The sequence below is a fragment of the Schistocerca cancellata genome, chromosome 4, assembly GCF_023864275.1.
Source record: "Schistocerca cancellata isolate TAMUIC-IGC-003103 chromosome 4, iqSchCanc2.1, whole genome shotgun sequence".
Taxonomy (NCBI): Eukaryota; Metazoa; Arthropoda; class Insecta; order Orthoptera; family Acrididae; genus Schistocerca; species Schistocerca cancellata.
The window spans coordinates 556,140,142-556,161,799 of record NC_064629.1 but is presented as its reverse complement, the minus strand read 5'-3'; the positions used below and the strand labels follow the sequence as shown (position 1 = coordinate 556,161,799).

Sequence of the window (21,658 nt, the reverse complement as noted above, 5' to 3'; positions counted from 1 at the left end):
TTGGATTCTGTTACTTAAAAAGTCTTTGAGCCACTAACATATCTGTGAACCTAAACTGTATGCTTGGACCTTCGTCAAGTGTCTGCAATAGGATACGGTATCAGATACTTCCCAGAATTCTAGGAATATGGAGTCCTGCCTGTTGCCCTCCATCCACAAGTTGTAGGGTATAGTGGGAGAAAAGGGCAAGCTTAGCTTTCTAAATCCTTGCTGATTTGTGGACAGAAGCTTTTCAATCTCAAGAAAGTTTATTATATTTGAACTCAGAATGTGTTCAACAATTCTGCAGCAAAACAATATTAGGGATATTGGTCTGTAATGATGCGGGTCTATGCTGCTGAATTGGGATTCCACCTGGACCTAGTGACTTATTTGTTTTTAACTCTTTCAGTTGCTTCTCTATACCACAGTTGCCAATTTCTTTGTCCTCCATGAAGTCTGTACGTCGGTCAAACGACAGTACGTTTGTACCATCCTCTTGCGTGATTTATTTCTGAAATGTGAAATTTAAAACTACAGCGTTCCTTTTGCTGTCTTCTGTTGCCACTCTTTACTGGTCTACAAGTCTACAGCCTTTGACCTGATTAGTGATTTTAAGTCTGACCTGAATTTTCTTGGGTTCTTAGCTAGATCTTTCACTAATGGATGATGGTGGAAGTTGTGTACTTTGTTCATTGCTCTCCTTAAGGACACAAAGATTTCTACTAAGTTTTGCCTGTTGACAAGTGCATGTTCTTTTTTGAACCTGTACTTGACTATTGGGAATTCAAGGGACTGTGGCAAGTGGATTTCGAAGATGAAAACACTATTAGGAATACTGTCAAACAATGCAACATCCAACCCCTGAAGTTTTGACAGTGTCTCTTGGGTTACTGCGAGTGTGAAAGGCTGCAAGTGAGGGACATTGAGTTGAAGGTAATGAAGCAAAAAAACTTGCGCATGGCATATGTCTCACAAATTATTCTAGCAACAACGGTGTAGCTGCTGTGTGTAATATGTTCATACATGGTGTGTGATTCTTTTTTCCAACCGAAATCCCCAGTTATTTGTGGTGCTTGTGGCATATGAGTTTCAGTATACCATACTTTAACTGCGCACATTATATTTTCTGACAGGAGTTGAGAGCTTATTTCAGAGGGTAGCTTGTCCTTTTTTAAAAAACCAGAAACGAAATGAGTGTCATTTGTTGTTGATGTGTAGTCTCACACAGCCAGTATTGACTTGTCTAAATTGACACAGACCTAACATTGTTCTTGAAAGTGGCTTATTATGGTTGTTCATGAGATGAATACTACTATAATAACAAACACACCATATTACCCACCATGTTGTCTCAGTTAAAATTTTTTAGCAATTTTAACTGCACATTATACTATTTCAGTTAATATTGTCAAGTTGAAATTTCAGTGACAGTCAGTGGTCAACTAGTTAGTGCATATTTTTAGTATAGTGGCTAGTCATGGTTGTAAAAATTGTCTTGATAATTTTTGTTACATTTGTGGTGAATTTTTGATTAAGAGTCATTATGGGAACATTATAGATTTTGTACAAAAGAATACTTCTCGTACTTTGCTAATAAACTTGATGGCCATGATAAAATTTGGGTGCCGTGTAAGGTATGCTATCTATGTGTTGAAGACTTCAAGAAGAAGAAGAAAAACTTTTAGATTTGCTATCCCAGTATTATGGAGGGAACCAAGAAACTGGTCTAGTGAAAGATACTTTCGTAGTATTGATATTATCGGTTGAAACCCAAAAAATAAAACCAGTAGTAAGGTAACCTAACCTTTTGCCTTCAGTTTTGTCCAGATCTTCCTGTTCTAAACCACTAGAAGTTTTTGATGACATAATCTCGTATATTTGTAGTGATACAATGCATATAAAGGAGGCTGATGCATATAAAGGAGGCTCGTAATGAGTTCCGTTATAATTTGAACAATTTAGCTGAACTGCTTGCTTCTAGTCTCAAAGATATGAACTTGTTGGCTGCAGGAACAAACATTTATGTATATTGGAGATGAGAGCAGGCATTTGCTCAATGTTTCAAAGAAGGTAGTGATTTACTGTACAAAACTAGTTTGATGAATGAATTTTGAGTTGAATATAAATCAAGGAATGGAGACTGTTAATAGATTCTTCTAAAAGTACCTTAAAGGCTGTTTTATTACACAGCAATAACACCTGGACAGAGTTTTAAATATAATAAAATAAAATATTCCAGTCATTTTTGGAATATGGCTGTGATTTAAAAGCGTTATATATGCTCTTTGGCCAGCAAACTGGTGATACTAAACACTTCTGGTTCTTGGTAGAAAGGTTTAGTTGGGCAAGGAATCAACATTGCTTCGGAATAAACTGGCCCACAAGAAAATTTTTGAAGCTTGGAGAGAAGAATGTTTTACACAAAAACTTTGTAGACCCAAGAAAATTATATCGCCATTTCTACTTGTTAAGTTGTGCATAATGAAACAGTGTTTGAAAGCCCTGCCCAAGATGGAGAAAGTTTAAAATACCTCTGTGAGAAGGTTCCTCATATGTCAGAAGCAAAATTGAAATAAGATGGATTTCTTAGACCTGACATTCGAAAAAGGTTGTTCAGTAATCAAAAATTACTGTGAGAGAGGGGCTTTTGGTGTCATTCCAGTAGGTTGTTACAGCTGTTGGTCGCTTCGCTGAAATGTAAAACAAACAGTTCATCAGGGAGAAAGCTGTATCAGATTCTTTAAGAAGAAGAGAGAGAGGGATTACAAGCAAATGAATACCCAATTGCTATGTAATGGAGAGGTGTTTTCATGTTTATGGAAAGTGTTCATAATGAAAATTACTTTTTCTTCCAGTTAAATATGTTTTGCTAATTTTCAGATTTATAAAAAAATTACATTGTGACAAAACAGCATGTGGCTGAGAGAAAACTGAGGCCAGATATGAATTCAGTGCCCATAAAACTGCATGATTAAGCCACTACGTAACGAAAAGGAATAAAAAAATACTTATGGAATGTTCTGTCGGCACTTGGAGGAACATGGATGTATAAAAACTTTGAATAAACAGTATTCAGTTGTTTGATGATTGCGTAGGAAGCTGAAAGCCAGTTCATGACAAATTATTAAATCAATATTTTTGTGGAACATTAATACTGTGTAATCAAGTTTTTGTTAAAAAAAAAAAAGAAATATTTTTATTGTTAGTTGTTTGCTTGTTTCTTCTTGTTTACCAGCTTCACATTTTTTTGAAGGATGTGTGCATGTATCTATTTAACTAATGTGCTGCAGAATAGGACACACACACACACACACACACACACACACACACACACACACACACACACAAAGTATAGAAATGTGTGGAGGGGGAGAGAGAGTTATACAACTTTTGCCTTAGTTTATTTAGGAAAATATTAGTTTACATGAAAATGCAGTGTTTTCTTCCATTTAACATTGATGCTAATTGTAATTCAGTAGCTAAAACATTTTCCTGTGAGTCATTCCAAAAGAAATTCATTTAAAGTATTTCATTTGCCACCCTGTTGATTGACTACCAGTGATGTTTGTTTGGTGGCTTAGTTGTGAGGGTTCGTTCAGATCTGAGAAAATTGTAAGGTAATGTAGTAATGATGAACCAAGCAGTAAAGCCACTTATTTGATGAGTAATGTAATGCATGTGTTAAAGCAAATGTAGATGATGATGATATTATCTTGAATTTAAATATGTAATACTGCCTTAAAAATGTTTTCTGTAAGAGTTGCAGCCTAATTATCTTTGCCACTGAAACTGGCTCAGTACCAGTGATTTGTTTGTAGTGTGGCATGAGAACCTTTTTATATGCATAGCTGCATCCTTAAAGTGAAAGATTTGTATTGAATTATAAATTTTAGATGTAGATGTAGAAGTGTGAATGCATTCTATAGATTAAATATAAGTTAGACAATGCAAAATGTACATAATGCTCCGAATCAGCCATACATTGAAATTTGGAAAAAATTAGAGTGGAGAATGTGAAATCAGTGAGAAATGTGTGAACGGAATTTGTACACGTTTTCATACTATATATATATATTTTTTTTTTTTTTCAAAACTTACGACATTCTTGAACATTGTGAATATTTTTAAGGATCATGATTCAATAAAGTTTTTCAAAACATCTATTGGATTTGTGTTTCTTTGGTTTAGAAAATGTGAATGCTTTATAAATACTGGATGTTTCATAGAAGACAATAAAGTGACTGATTTAGCACTTTATAGTGAGTTTTTCACAAATGATTACCTGAGATGAGATGTGAAATGACCTGTCAGTTGCTAAACTGTCAGGGAGTCTGACTTCAATTTTGCATTACTCTTACCAACTTACTGTGTGAAGTTACTTACATGCAAAAGTAGTGCAAGAATTGGCGTTAGTTGTGGCATTCAGAATGTAGTGTGCCTGGCCCGACCAAGATGATATAATCTTACAAATCCAGGGAGAGAGAATGTAGTGAGGTATTGATGGCTTCACAATGAATTTCCAACAAGCTAGGATCAATTAAAGAGGAATAAACATGACAAATGAATTTATGTTATAAATGATAGGTCGTCCGCCTTCCTACCTGAATGTTCAGTGTGGCTGACTGCCATACAGGTAACTAGAGTTTGATTCTGAGTACTGCCAGGGATTTTTCCTTGGTGAGAGGACTGGTATGTGGTTAATTCTGCCTTGTGAGGCTAACAGAGAATCTACTTGGTTGATAAGTAACTGCTCCAAGGTCAAGAAACCCAACAACAACCGGGAGAGCAGCTTGTTGACCATGTGTCCCTCCATCCCCCATCTGATGATGGATTGGCAGAGGATGACACAGCAGTAGGTCATGCCTGATTGGCCCATCTAGGGCCAGAACATAGAACTGTAACTTACCTTATAGACCGGATGTCATCAAAATTTTTTTTACAGTGAGCTTGATAACTGACAAAATGACGAGTGTCATTCTGTACAAAACTCGGAAGACAGAACAAAAGCTCGGGGGGGGGGGGGGGGGGGGGGGGGGGGGGGGGGGCAAGATGAAAAATGAATTTCAGCATTCCATGGTAATCATGGGAGAGTAGCATGCAGTACATCAAAAAACAAGGACAACCAACAAATTAATTTACAAAAAAAAAAGTTTTCAAGAGAAGGTGACATTTTCAAAAACTTTGTTTCATCAGATCTAGTGCATACATATCCAAATATCACGAACTAAGCAGCAAAGATGTTTGGCTTTCAAGATATCACAGTGTTTGGTTCAGTATTGTAGCATCCAATCAAGAGAATTGCTTTCAGATGTTAGTTACTCAGTCAATGTGCTGACTTCATATACTTCATTTTCGAAAATGTATGCTCACAGACATAAGCTGTTCCAAACACTGATGCAACACCAGCAGCAAACTTCTTCAGTTTCGGAAACTCAACATCAGGTAAGCAGTGGCAAAATTCACATCTCTGTGCTTCTCTTTCAACAAGTTATTTGCGAGTAAATAAGTGAGCTCCAACTGTAGTTCAACTGGCACATCTTCAAGGTTACAATCAATCAGATTCTGGTACAGAAGAGTGTCACTCTCAACTCTGTCGAGATCTGAAAATCTCCCCAGAGAATGCCTCTTCAAGTCATGAATATTTTATTGCAGAAAATAGAAGTTCACACCTTTGGGGGCTATAGCATAAAACTCTTTGAAACAATGCTAATGAGAAAAGTTTTCCCATTACAGTTGTGCTTCAAACAATGACAATCTTCTCCAAAATCACTTGATCAGTCTGTGGAGATCACTGACAGGGTTATCCTTTCCCTTAATTTTCAAGTTCAGTTCATTCATGCGGGATGTGGTGTCGATCAGAAAGGACAATTTTGGCATGAGGTGGGATCTGACAGCCATGGATCACCTCTATCTTTTTCAACGAGAAAAATATGTATATCTTTTTGGAGCTTGTAAAAATGAGACAGGACTCTCCTCACAACTGAACTTGCTGAAAGGCTGATACTTCCAGCCAAATTGGCTTTATTAGGATACAAGTCATTTGCTACTTCCATCATGCACTCTTTGATGAAGTTGCCATCAGTGAACATTTCTCCTTGTTCTGCCCTTGTGTACTATTTTGTAACTTGTATGAGTTACAGATTCATTTACAGTAAACTTTCTCATGGAGAGGTGGTTTTCTAAATAACATTTCTTGTATTCATGTTTCTCAGAATGTTTCCAGAAAACTTTGAATATATTGATAGATATTTTGTTTCATAGTTAAGCTGAACAATCTACTGTTTTAAAATGGCAACACTTTCACTGCATATTATGCAAGTAATTCCGTGTCCCTTTATTTCCACAGGTAAGTATTTTATCCCTCATTCTTCACTGAAAATGCGACACTCGGCATTCACTTTGAAGGACAGTAACAGGTGCAAACATGTAACTCTTTCGTATCGGTTGTGAAGAAATAGTTGCCACTATTTAAGTTCTAAAGGCAGCGGCCTTGCTGCAGTGGATACACTGGTTCCCGTGAGATCACGGAAGTTAAGCGCTGTCGGGCGTGACACCGTGCAGCCGCCAAGCGCTGTTGTCGTTTTTCGGGGTGCATCAGCCTCGTGATGCCAATTGAGGAGCTACTCGACCGAATAGTAGTGCCTCCGGTCAAAGAAAGCCATCATAACGACAGGGAGAGCGGTGTGCTGACCACATGCCCCTCCTATCCGTATCCTCAACAGAGGATGACACGGCAGTCGGATGGTCCCAATGGGCTACATGTGGCCTGAAAACGGAGTGCTTTTTTATTTAAGTTCTAACCCTCGTATTTAATGTTAAATGCTCCTCCAGTATGTAATGGTGGTGGCAACAGGACCAACAAGAACTGCAGCAACACCAGCACCAACAACAGTAAAAATGTGAAGTGCTGCTGCTGTTACTACTACTACTACTACTACTACTACTACTACTTTGGACTACGGTCTTACTTGTAAACAGGCTTCTCACTTGGAAAGCTTCATGCATCAATTTGTTCAGGTGACAACGTCAGTGAGTTAGATTGGTTATGGCATCTGTGAAATGTCAAGTGAAATACGCGCGCGCGCGTGTGTGTGTGTGTGTGTGTGTGTGTGTGTGTGTGTGTGTGTGTGTGTGTGTGTGACCATATCAAAGTCACACCTGAGAACCAACTGTTGCCATGGAAATATGTTAAGTAAAGAAAATAATTGTGATATTTGTCAGCTGTGGGTATTGGGTGTGTCAGGTGCTGAGCAACTCAAACACCATAGAGGCGAGTGTTAAAAAATATGGCAATCAGTAGAATTATGAACAATGAGTTGTGGTATGTTTCAACGAAAGAAGGAGAGTATTTGTTGAAATTTCATGAAGGATCTGTATCTAACTGCAGCACAGCCTGGGATTGATCCTATTTTATTGGAGTGTGTGAGACCAGTTTGTATCTGCACAAGGCGTGACAGTGCTGTGAAACTATCACTATCAGTACAAATGTAACTATACTATTACCTGACAGTGGCTCGACAACAAAGCCAGGGAGCTGAACCCCAGAAGAGGGAATGAAACTCATTGAGTGGGAGGGAGGGGGGACAGAGTGTCTGAACACCACTTACAATTAGACATGAGTGCAGAGATAAACACGAAATGTTACCAGCACAAACAACAAAAACACAGCACGGTGGCCAGGCCCAAGCTAGTTGAAATCAGTATAAGAACTGATGGGCCTGACTTATCTGCCACTGACAGGTAAACACATACGCACCATTGTGACAGCTTTGCCAGACTCGCTTGCTGTGAAGCCCACACCAGCTTATCTGCTTCCAAATCAGTGTCCACTGGTGGGGGTACTGAATCCCCCTCTTTCCCTAAAAAGGTCGCGTAAGGCCGAACAGGGACTGATTTGTGCGCTAACCTCCAATGCAACACCAGAGATGGTGCGAGATTCCCCGGCCTTCAAAGTAGGCAACATCAACACAGCTGCTTCCTTTGGTGTAGTGGATGATTGTGGAGATGGGGTAACAACTGGTCCGCTTATGTTGGCGGGAGCAAGAACTCATCCATGACCAAGTGTAGAAATGAGATCGCCTGTTCCAATTCCATAGGCTCTCCAGCCAGAGTCACAGGAACAATTGCTGCCAATGCCCTATTCTATGGGCAAAAGTAGGATGGCACAGCGTGTGGTGGTGTTGGCATTAGGTGTGCATGCTGTTGCAATAGGGAGCCTTGTACTGGGAGAATGCCGTAACTGACTTCATCATCCAGCTGGCGAGGTGAGTGTGTTGCGGGTTCTCGTAACATGATGCAGCTGATGAGAATGACATGTCAGCTCCTCCTGACTGACATACACCACAGACAAATGCCAACATTTGTGCTCACCACTACACCCAGTCATCACCCCTGCTGCTAGCCAAAAGACTGGGCCCAAATGGCAACTCTGTGAGGAAGTCAGGTGGGCAATGGTGGTCTGTGGCATGTGACTAGGGATGCAACAAATACAAAAGACCCCACGGCTGGTGCCCACACAAACATTCTGCCAGGCTGCATCCCTTAATGAGTGTCGCTTGGTATGTGGTAAGAAAACAAGACAGCGCATAGTCACAGGATGAGGCAAAGACAGACTTCTTCAGTTGGATTTTGAACATTCACACGAAGAACTCAACCTTGGAGTTAGAAGCTGGATGAAACGAGGCAGTAGTTGGATGCTGGATACCATTCTGAATGCACAAAACGTCAGACTCCTGTGACACAGATTGATCCAGGAGTAGCCAAGGGAAAAATTGACACTGCAGTGCAGCCTGGTTCTGTGCACAGGCCACACAAGACCACACAAGGTGTTCAGTATTGCGAGTGATTGCCAGCCAGTAGATGTGGCGACATACCAAAGTTTTAAGCCTTCATACAGGACATATCCCAGTGTGACACATGCAGCAACCGGAGTATATGAAGATGCAACATCAGAAGAATGATCAGTTTTCAGGTTTGCTCCTCCATGGAAAGCATGAGAACCCTCCTGTAACATGTTGAGGTGCTAAGAGGGAGAAAAATGTATGGCAAACTGACTCCACTCCTGGAGTGTGCTCGGGCCAACCCATCTGGACTTCTGAAATGATTTTCCAAAAAAGTTGTGGTGGCCACAACCTATCCTCCATCAAAGAAAAATCTAGAAATTTCTGCTGCAAGGTATTGACCAATGCAAAAACGAGTGCCTCGTGTCAGTTGAGCTCTGGATCTGGTCCTGCTGGGAAACGCTATAGTGTATTTGCTTTAGCATGCTGGACGGTCGACCAGTAACAAATGTCATAGCAATAATTACTGAGAAAGAGCATCCATCTCTGTAGCCGGTGGGCAGTCCTATCGAGTACCTTGGAGTGAGAGTCAGATAAGGAATCCAGCAACTTGTGATTGTTGATGAGTAGGAACTTTTTAATGCTGCAAATGATAACCTGGTGGCCTCATTTCCACCTATGAATAATTACTTTGTGCTGCTGTAAGTGCCTTCAGTGTGTAAGCGAAGGGCTGCTTGATGCCATCTGGGTTCTGATGCCACAGGACCACATATGTGCCATACTGGGATGCATTGGCAGCCAGGGTTAATAATTAACATGGCATAAAAGTAGCAAAACAGGAAGTGGAACACAAACAGTGCTTGAGGGACTAAAAAGCCCATCGACTGTCCATAGCCCATGGAAATTTGACACCTTATGCTGAAGCTGCTGAGGATAGCAGATGTGTGTTGACTGGGGGATGAACTTAGCATAATAAAAAATCTTATCCAAAAAGGACAGGAGTTCTTTCAGATTCTTGGGTGCTGGCATGTTGATGATGGCTGTGTTGTGCCTGTCCGTAGGGCCGAGGCCACCTTTCCTAAGTACATGATCCAAAAAATGCACCTTTCGAGAAGAAAACTACATTTTTCCAATGTGCAATGAAGGCCGTTTTTGAGAAGGCTTTGGAAAACCACCAGCAAATTTCATAAATGCACATCTCTTCTGAAACCCATCATACAGATGTCAACGAGGCAGTTGGAGCAACAGGGGATGTCCTGAAATTACTGTTGCAAATATCTTGGGGTAAATTCATGGCACAAACAAAATTCCAAAAGGCAAGTGATTAAACTGGTAAAGCCCAAAGAGGGTGTTGAGAACCAGGGAAACTCTTGAGAAGTGGCATCCAATGGCAGGTGCAGATACGAATCACGCAAATTGGTAGGTGAAAAATACTGGCCCCCTGACTACTTCCCCAACAACTCCTCTGGAAACAGAGTGGATTACAAGATTGCGACACATTGCACACTGACCGTCTGTTTAAAACAACCGCAAAGGCACATAGTTCCATCTGGCATTTAAATTACCACCAAAGGGATAGCCCACGTATTCAACAAAACAGGCGAAATAACACCAAGGCCTTGCCAATCAGAAACTCAACTTTGACCTAGTCATGTATGGTGAACAAAATGGGTCAAGGGTGACAAAATTTAGATATTGCTGGTGGCTTGAGGGAGACGTGCCTCAAAATTTTCTTCCCAACCCAAGGTATTCTCACACATCTGGTTGTACGACCATAGGAAAAAGTCTGAATCTTGAAAGGGACTGACTGAGACATTAAATGTAATTTGTCCACTATCTGGAAGCCAGAAACATGAAAGGTACATACCCAGAAAATATTTTGCACCAATAGCGAATTAACTACTAACAATGAAAGTTGCTGTTCAATACTTTTATAATGTGCCGAGACAGAAAATTGCCCCCTCAAAGTAATGCACTGTTTACTATAAAACACAGTTTGGCGTAGTGGCTGTTGCAATGCAGGGTAGCCCAAGAGCCTGCATGTGAAGAAGTTAATCCAACTGTCTGTCTCTCCCATCTGTACCCACAACTCATTCACTTGCCCATCCAAGACCAATGTTTGTAGAATACATTGGACGGATGCTTGTGGGGTGTCGGAGACAGCCTCTGACTTCAGGGAAAATACTAGGGCCTCTGATGGCCATCCTACAGCCTGCCGAATGTAGCAAACTGATGTCAGATGGCTGACTTTTCGACATACTCCACACTTGGCGACCACATACAGGCAGTCCTGTCTATTATTGACCACATGACAGTTCAGCAGGACCACTGATGGGCTCATTGGGTAGAAACAGATGTGAAGAAGATAGGAGACTGATGCTAAGAGCAAGAAAAACAATGCAAGCGATGACTGCTATTTGTTGACTTACTTTACCTGTGGGCGAAAGCAGGAAGTGCCATGATGTCACTGCACATGGATTGTGAAAGGCTTCCACACATGATGGCTCACTGGAAGGCACAGTTACATGCCCCACCACACTTGGGCTGTTTATCACACCCATCTAACTTTGCCGATCATCAAAAAGTACACCCCTTATTGCCACTGTAAGTTTATGTGATTTAGCGATCTGGGTAACTTCAGCTAAGGAAGGGACATATCAGGCTATTGGCTTAGTTTGGGTCACATGGCCAAGGGCTGACTGAACACTCACGTCCCTGATCAGTTGGTCTGCATACGAGGTAACACAGTGGGGGCACTCAAATGAAAATTTGTGTTGTAGAAATGGCTCTGAGCACTATGGGACTTAACTTTTGAGGTCATCAGTCTGTGATGGAGAACTTGCAGGTGATGATCCAGGCCATGTACAACAATGTAGGGCATTTGTGGTACTGGTTAAACTTCAAACCTGCTGCCACCAATAGGTTTGATGTTTACAGTACTGCATTGGCAGCTGACAGAGTTCCTCAAAGTTAAGTATCTCAAACTAGGTGGAGGGCTTCAAATTTTGCATGATTTTGCACAACTCCACACTGCTAAATGATAAGGCAGCATCATCAACTGGATCAATCATATGCCATACCTGGCAATGCAGCAAGAACCAGCACTGGTAATTCTCCCATCTTTCCACAGCCTTATAGCAACTGGTGAATGGTGTTGGGGCAACAAGGGAGAAGGCTTATCTGCAGTCGCCTGGTTTGCCACCAGCACAGTGCTAAAGCAGAGCAAGTCCACATTCCATTTGAGCAGTTCCTGCATCTATCCCAATTGCAACTTTTGTTTATGTTGCTGGAGGCGCAGCTGTTACTGCCAGCATTGCAAAAATGCCCGGTCCATGGTGCCCACAAATTAACAATATGAAGAAGAAGAAGAAGAAAGCACCACAGACATAAGAACATCTGAGCCTAATCACCACTTTTGTAATCTGCACAGTGTGTGACAGTGCCACAAAAACGTCACTGTCAGCACAAGTGTAGCTAGACCAGCCAGTGATAGTTCAGTGACAAAAGCAAAGCACCTGAACCCCTGAAGAGGGAACAGAACTCTACATGTGAGTCAGTTAGCAGTGGGAGCAGAGTATTCGAACACCATGTATAGATGAGCATGAAGATAAACACAAATGTGGCCAGTGCTGACGACTGAACATTAGTGTATGGAAGCAGAGCACGGCTCGAAGGAAAGTTCAAGTCCGAGGTAGTGTAGTAACTGACGGGCCTGGCCTATTGCTGCTGACAGGAAAACGCCAGTGCCAGTTATTCTGTCCATACAACACTCCGTGTGCACATCCGTCACATCTTACTGCCTTCTCGGCCGCGTGACCCACGCTAGTTCATCCGCTTCCAAATTGATGTCTGCTGTTGGGGATTCTAAGCTGACAAATGAAAAGACCTACACTATCTTGAAAAGAGTCTTCGAAGGATCTTCTTTCTTAGGACCACAAAATAAAGCTGGACATTTACTTGTGCACGGCTTTTGGGGAGTCAAGTCTGACCCATCTCTCTCTCTCTCTCTCTCTCTCTCTCTCTCTCTCTCTCTCTCTCTGGACTTCTTTATGTGTCATTAAGGTAGTGAAGTGCAAGACATGATCTTATTTCAAGACTATTCTCCTGCATATTGACTTTATTGATATACCTTCTGTATTTATGGGTTGTTATAAACACAGCATATGGGAATGACAAAAATCCTGCAGTTTATAGATCACAACTATACTACTATATAAAGACAAGATGTTGTATAACATAATTACAAAAATCCTGAAAAGCCCTTGAACCATTTACTTCAAATTTTCACATGATACTCTAACATTCGGACAGACATAGGATACATATGTTACCAAAACTCTCTTCAAGTTCATGACCGATTTGCTTCAGATTTTAACATTTGCTCTAATGAACATGCAGGCAGACATGGCTCTATACAGGGTGTACATACAGTCTGGGAACACTTTCAATTATTTATTGCACAAGAACCAAACATTGTACAGATATCATACATGTGTCATTTTGAAGAGAAACCCTGATTTTTTAATTTAATTTTATTTTATTTTATTTTTGTGTATACCGCCACTGTGTAGTTTGGTAATTTGCCGATAGTCAGCACTAGTCGCAAACGGGGCGAGTTCAGGTGCATAGCAAGCTTTCTGTGTGTTGGAGTTTGACAAAAACAAAAGTGTGCTACAGCTGTTCAAAGGATGTTTAGAAACAAGAAGCCACTAACAAAAATCTGGTGTATGTACCGCCTCTACTACATGATGTAGTAGAGCTCCAGGAGAGAATGCGGGAAATGACTGCCACAGTTGCCATGTTGGGAGGGGTATGGCAAGAATTTGATTACCATATTGACATCTGTTGGGGCACCCATGGTTCGCATATCGAATGTTTGTAAAAAAAAAAAAAAAAAACCTTAAAGAGTTTCTCTTCAGAATGCAATTGAAAGTGTTCCTGGACTTATATACGTCCTATATTTTTAATATATATATATCAAATGAAAGTGCTGGCAGGTCGACAGACACACAAACGAACACAAACATACACACAAAATTCAAGCTTTCGCAACAAACTGTTGCCTCATCAGGAAAGAGGGAAGGAGAGGGAAAGACGAAAGGATGTGGGTTTTAAGGGAGAGGGTAAGGAGTCATTCCAGTCCCGGGAGCGGAAAGACTTACCTTAGGGGGAAAAAAGGACGGGTATACACTCGCGCACACACACACACACACACACACACACATATCCATCCACACATATACAGGTGTCTGTATATGTGTGGATGGATATGTGTGTGTGTGCGCGAGTGTATACCCGTCCTTTTTTCCCCCTAAGGTAAGTCTTTCCGCTCCCGGGACTGGAATGACTCCTTACCCTCTCCCTTAAAACCCACATCCTTTCGTCTTTCCCTCTCCTTCCCTCTTTCCTGATGAGGCAACAGTTTGTTGCGAAAGCTTGAATTTTGTGTGTATGTTTGTGTTCGTTTGTGTGTCTGTCGACCTGCCAGCACTTTCATTTGGTAAGTCACATTATCTTTGTTTTTAGGTATATTTTTCCTATTTTCCTACGTGGAATGTTTCCTTCTATTATATATATATATATATATATATATAGGGAAACATTCCACGTGGTAAAAATATATTTAAAAAGAAAGATGATGAGACTTACCAAACAAAAGCACTGGCAGGTCGATAGACACACAAACAAACACAAACATACACACAAAATTCTAGCTTTCGCAACCAACGGTTGCCTCGTCAGGAAAGAGGGAAGGAGAAGGAAAGACAAAAGGATATGGGTTTTAAGGGAGAGGGTAAGGAGTCATTCCAATCCCGGGAGCGGAAAGACTTACCTTAGGGGGAAAAAAGGACAGGTATACACTCGCGCACACACACATATCCATCCACACATACACAGACACAAGCAGACATTTGTAAAGGCTCTCTCTCACACACACACACACGCGCACGGTGATTCAGCTGCCCCTACCAATGTCACTTTATACAACCCCACTTGACAGAACAATGTTGTTGGGCAATTCACTATGGAGATGTGAAGCACATTTCTAAAAGTCACAGAATAACTGGCAAAATATGCAAAGATGTCTTATACCTATTGTACAAATTATGTTTATGATACTATTTTAGCACATTAAATGCTAAGTGCCAAGTCAACACAGTGAAGCATATATTAATTTTTCATTGGGTTATATATTGGAAAGTTGTTACTTCACTGCTTTCCACTTTGATATTTCCTGTTAATTTTGTTGTTTCCAACAGTGAAACACACTGTATAAGGCAACGTTTCAGAACCATTTATGAAAGATTAAGTACTCTAAATTGACTAAACTCACTGGAACATCCAAAACCTGTTTAACGACACCTCTAATCACACAAAGGAAGATTGGAGACATTTTGATGCTCCGAAAATACCGTTAACTCAAGGCAAATCCTCACTTATATTTTTTACGGTATGATTCTACTTACTAACAGTTGTCCAAAGATCTGGGAGGGAATTTAATATCGACTACATGGCTGTCGCCTGTCTGGATACTGTTCCTGATACAGACGTGGTATGTGTTGCATAAAACGACATTGGTAGGAGCAGCTGAAAAAAAATTTATACACACGCAAGGGAAATGTTTGCGAAAATCTCGTTAATTTCTTGACTGAAATTTTTACATGATACTCTAATGAATATTTGTGGACTATATATTTTTAAATATGTATGCAATATGTAAAGGGGAAATGTTGAGCTGCGCAGAATGGCCACGTGGTTTTAGGCGTCGTGTCACAGGCTCCACGGCCCCTTCCGCCAGAGGTTCAAGTCCTCCCTCAGGCGCGCGCGCGCGCGCGCGCTTGTGTGTGTGTGTGTGTGTGTGTGTGTGTGTGTGTGTTCTTAGCTAAGTTAGTTTAAATAGTGTTTAAGTCTAGGGACCGATGACCTAAGCAGTTTGGTCCCTTAGGAATTCACACACATTTGAACAACATTTGGAAATAGTGAGAAGAGGAAGGAAGAGGAGATGAACAGAGAGAGGGGGGAGAAGGAGACTAGGACATATATCCAATCACCATAAATATTCAGCAGTTGTGGAGCATTGCCAGGTCGCTACTCATTAAGGGCATCGGTTATCAAATGTGACTATGTTATACAGAGCTTATCCAAAAAGTTGGCCAGATAGAAGTTTAGGTGTCAGCATTGCTGCCATGTTCTGTGACCAGTCTGTTAACGTCCTACGAGAATAAGAGAGCACTACTTTATTATTAGTAAACATTACAAATAGATCCAACTTGGTATGGATGATTCAAGTAGTAGCTGCTTTGACAGTGACATTGTTTCATCCATTATTTCTGTATGATGACTGGGCATTACCCATATGCCTTTTCTTTTTTGCATTTGAAAGCATCAGCGTTGTATGGTTATAGCTGACAGCTATGTGGCTGTCCATTGGTGCAGGTTTCATAGTCTGCGTGATTACACACCCACTTACACGTTGAATTTTGAATTAGACACTTTCTTGGTGGATCACAGAGTTCATTATAGTGCAGAAATAAGGTATTCCAGAATAGTAGCTGCAGAATTTAGAAAATTTGATCCATGTTTTAGAAATGTAGGATCTCAGATGAGACTCAATGAGTGTACTTTCTGTGTTACTGACTATTTAGAAAAAGTTCATAGTTTATGAAACATCTTGTATTTTTTTATATAAAAATGTTATTTAATTTTTATGACAACTTATGAAAAAGTTGAACATCAGAAAATCATTAACAATACACTGATTGTCCTTTCAGCTTCTTGCATTATGCTATATTGTTCTAACATTTAAAAAATACGTTTTGCTACCTCAACTTTGTGGTTCCACTTCTCATATTTCTTTGAAAGAAAACTGGACAATACGAGATGTGTGTCTTGCGGTCTTAACAACACTGTACATTTTGAACAAATGCATTTTCTGAATTTTTGAAATTAGTAGTTTAATTACAAAACATTTACAATGAGACTACATGTTTAATAAAGAATTTCCTTGATTGGAAAACTCACCCAGTATCTTCTGTAAGAATTATAGAACATACAAGTGGATGAAAGACAGAGTAGTAGTAGGATGCTGTTAGGGGTCGGTTTTTGTAAATCTTCCTTGCGTTGCATTGGGTGCTTCAGGTTGCTTACGTAGTTAGTGAATGGGACTATTGGTTGAGCATGGGGACTCTGTTGTCCCCTTGAATATTATTTTTATTTTTATTTTAAATGTGATTGCATTTTACTACATCAAATTTCTCTCGCCACTTCCATTCCACCACATTATTGTGCCTTCTCTCTCTCTCTCTGTGTGTGTGTGTGTGTGTGTGTGTGTGTGTGTGTGTGTGTGCGCGCACGTGCACATGCACGCACGTGCACTTGCGTGCATGTGTGCGCTTATGGTAAATAAAGCTGTGCACATTCCTTACACTTTGTTGTAGTATCATTATCTCTTCATTTATATTCTATATTTAGCAGATTAATTGTAGCTCTGTTTTGGAAGCTTGACATCTGTTATGGAAGTGAAGAATGGTAAAAACAAATGATTACAGTTATTTCTCACGAATAGTCTTCTTTTTGCTGCTTATATTTTCCAAGACTTCACCTTTATCCAGTATGCTATAGTAACAAATTGCCTTATTTTCTCTAAATTTTCCAAACTATTTGGTGCTTTTATCAGGTGTTCTTTTCCCCTTAGTTAAAATATTATTTATAGAAAATTTTTCTAACTGTAAAGATTGTAAATTGAAAGTTTTTTTTAGAACATACAGAGAAATCTTAATTACAAGGTGCTGGCCAACACTTCAATGGACATCCTAATAATATCAACTGTTATATAAAATGTAATGGGGTCAAGAACTGTAATGAAGAATATCCACAGCATTCGCATTATTCATATGTTGAGCTCTACAAAACAGTCACAAAAAGCTTGTGTCATTGATAACTACACGAACTTAATGTTTGATGACATTACTGATGGCAACATGTCATTCACTGACCAAAGGTCTTGAATCGACCTTCTAGCAACAGATCTTGGCATCAGTTAAACTGACTATTCTTCCAGTTGTTGGATAACCAGAGTGTTTACATGTGATGGTGTGACATTCATTTGAATCAATGTGGCTTCTGTTTGTTGTTGTTGTTGCCGCTGCTGTTGCTAACTAATGATTTTATGAATATTTTCACATGCTGTGTGCTGAAAGCAATGAATCTGATATTGAAGTGTCCTGACACGGGCACTGTAGTAAAATCAACTTTTATTCAGCCACTTTCCTTAGTTGAAAATGGAACACACATTCTTTATATATATATATATATTATGAAACAGTTACCAGATCAACCACAGGCTAACTCAGCAAAGTGGAGTTGGAGACCAGTATATAAAACTTTATACTGTGGCTGGTTGAGAAAAAATGAAAGAAAGAAAGAAAGAAAAAAAGAAAGGAAAGAAGAAAGCAAGAAAACATTAGTTTTGACTGGTTATCGTATTTTCATATTATTGATAGTTTGTCTTACTAACTTTTTCATTTTGTAGTAAAGCTTTTATACATAGTTATGGGGATTTTTCCTTCCCATTGCTTATTGCTTTTGGTGTCTGATTGACCTTTGTAACATTTGCATGTTAAAACTTTTTTAAAATGTAGATAGTTATTATCTTTCTATTATACGCAAACAATATCAGATAAAACTACTGAGATTTGTTTCAAGAGTTTGGTTTGTAACATCTTTTGTTGTGATTCTATCCTTAATTATCATCAAATTCCTTTTATTTCAGCTTCTTTTTGTTTCTTAATAACTGGAAACAGTTTTAGTAATTTTGTTTGCTTATTTGGAAGATATAATTAACTGAATGTACTGTCAGATAACATGGTGCACATTACATTTTGTATTTGCTTTTATAATGCATGCCCCACACCCAAGGCTCCTTAAAATAACCCTGAGTGCGCTTCTGCCCACAAATCTTAGAGACATGTGTAATATGAGAGTTCATGTGGTCACATTGTAGGTTCTATACTTTTTTTCTGTGTTAGACGGGGACTGGGTTTAGTGAGAGTAGTTTACCTTGTATAGACTGCGTCATTTCTTTTTTCTTAAAAATACAGGCAATATGAAATTAGAATGCCAGACAGAAAGGAGGATGACTGATAAATTGCAGGTTTTATTCAGAAGTTTGTCAGAATAATGAGGAAAAAAGCTAATAAAATTCTAGTTAGATTGCTTCAAGCTTATTTTGATGTAGTATATTATTATGGGTATACATTGGAAATAAAAAAGAAAAAGAAAAATGAAAGTTAACTACAATAATGAAAACTGAGTACACGTGATGGTATCAATCATAATTTTGATGTATATGACAGATCTCAAGCAGCAACTCCACATAAGTATAAGAAAGGAGATGTAGTATCGACCCCAAGTGGCATAAGGAAGAAATTTAATGGTAAACAGTGGCGACGATTATGTTCGAAAGATGGCTGTACTAAGGAATCGCAACGGCGTGGTTATTGCTCACGACATCTGAGTCTGAATGGTAGCAGCCTACGTGCTGGCCCAGCAAACTTTCCTAGGTAGGTTTAGCAAGTACTATTTAGGTCATTCATTTTTGTCATCACAGAATATAACATAAGGGGAAGTGCACTTGAGTAATATTGCAGCCTTGGTGTGGATCAAATCTATTAGCATCTCAAGCAATGTTTCATTTCTTTTAACTTCCATTTGTTTTTATTTTCTTGGTCAAGCTGTTTTAATTTGTAAAAAAAATTAATTAAAATGAATGAGTGTTTGTTCCTGGATAATGTTCAGTGGAACAAGTAGACTTGAGCAGTTCTTCAGTTTTCTGTTTTTCATATGTGATGTGTGTTTTAAATGGCACAGATAAAACTTCCATGTGTGATTAAATTCGTATATAGACTGGAAGTGAGTTTTTATTGCTTTTCAATATTATTTCAGGGGGAAGGGTGTTGGAAGAGAGATTGATGGTGAAGAAACTTCCCGTGATTCTGATACATCTCCGAACTACACAGAAGGTCGAATAACTGGCCGGTTTGATCAAGAGGAAACAGAAGCTGCTAATATGCTTGGTGTGTATGTTGCATAGTTATCTATACTTTAAATGATTACTAATACTTAAGATCCAATTTTTTTATCATATATTTGGAAGTTTGATGTGACATACCACAACATTCAAAACAAAATGTTAAATTTTGATGTTCTAAAATTTAAGTTATCTCTTTTTGAAATTGGAGACATAAGTAAGAAAAGTCTTAGATACATGCAATAGCAAACCGTAACATTTAGTCAAGAATCTCGCATGCCCATTTTCTTTTTTGTTCTTTCTTTACATTCACAAGAATTGATGTAGAAATAAACACTTTCAGGACTTGTCTGGTTACTTTTTATTTCTAGGTTTCTCAATTTTGGGCACGTCATTCTTTGGCATAGTAATTTTCTGTATTCTACTAATAGAGGAGGAGTGCTGTAGATATAGGTGCAGTTCACCACCACTAAATCTTTTATCTGCTTCTCAAAACATCTGGCTAGTTCCGTACAAAAGAGGTCCTTTGCAAATTTTCTCCAAGGTGGAAATTAAGAGTTGAAAGCTGAAAAGTATTCTTCATTTTCATTCACAGAGTAAAAGGTTACCTCGCTTTTTACCTTGTGGCCTTTTTATTTTAAACTCCACCCATTTCACAAGTTGCTTGTTGACCAGACTTTCTGTGGAAGTGTATGCAATTATTAATATAGCAGTTAATGCTGACTAACTGTAGATTATGCATGTCATGTGCTATGGGTCTTCATTTTGCACTAGTTGTGCCTGGTGTGTTTCAGAAATAATTAAAAAACAACAGATTCACCCAGACTGTGTATATCATGTATATTTGCTCAGACTGATGATCTTTAATTTAATTTACAAATATTCAGCATTAATCTACCTTAGAAATTCATGCATAATATGCTTCTTGAACAAATTATGGAAAAAGATCTCGTCCACATGAAGATCAGAACTTGGAAAGAAAGACAGTATGAGCACTGCATCCTCCCAGACAACAGATGGTGTAATCACATGAAGAAATTTAAAATATGCTGTCCAATACAAAATATAATTATTTCTTATAGTTATAAAACTTGTTTGGGAAAAATATTTATGCTGCTCATTTATTTATCTTTTTTTCTCTATCACGGAAAAATACGCATCGATTCTGTTCATTGGATGGAAAACGATATGCAGAAAGTATTTAACATGTAAACTTCTTCATAACACAAAATGAATAGGTTACCTATACAGGACATATGTCCTCATTTCAGTTTTACTGATTAACCATTCTAATTCTACAGTTAATGATTGTCATCCACTTGTACAGAGATATTTTGGAGTATCCCACCAAAACAAACTGCTGCTTACTTGCCAACTTATTGTGGATATATTGTGTATTGCTACCTTTATTTTCAAGTTTTGTGCTGAAGTGAGATGTAATAATAGTAATTCCCCCGTTTGCCAACAAACTCTTAGGAATTTGTTTTGGAGCAGTAGTTTTTTCTCTAAATCCCTGCAAATCTAAAAAGTTTGAGTGGTTATTGTACACCATTTGTTTAAGTACTGTTACTTTATATAGTCACCCCAAACTTAAAAATATTTCTTACAAAGTGTTCCTGGTTTGAGACTAGAAGTACTGTTTACACCATGATAAATCAATCCTCTGTAAGTCAGTCTTCAGGCTTTCATGGCGATCTGTTTACGTCTTGAGGTGTCAGATATTCTCCAGATATCAGTGTCGTTCATGCACAATATTTCAACTACGTGACTCAAGCTCCACTCGACGATCAGTGTCAGGTAGCAACTGATGAAGATAATGAGTCACATTGTCAAAATTTATCTGGCAGATACCAAACACCTCAAGATA

The 21,658-nt window shown here is 39.1% G+C and overlaps 1 protein-coding gene across 1 annotated transcript in view; it reads left to right on the top strand.

Annotated features, from left to right (window-relative positions):
* The window catches only part of LOC126185073 (putative transcription factor capicua), a 316,920-nt gene that overhangs the window by 104,487 nt on the left and 190,775 nt on the right, over positions 1-21,658 (top strand). Inside the window, exons 5-6 of the mRNA XM_049927858.1 lie at positions 19,118-19,324; positions 19,707-19,837. Coding sequence (XP_049783815.1) covers positions 19,118-19,324; positions 19,707-19,837 — 338 coding nt within the window. The remainder of the gene's footprint in view (positions 1-19,117; positions 19,325-19,706; positions 19,838-21,658) is intronic.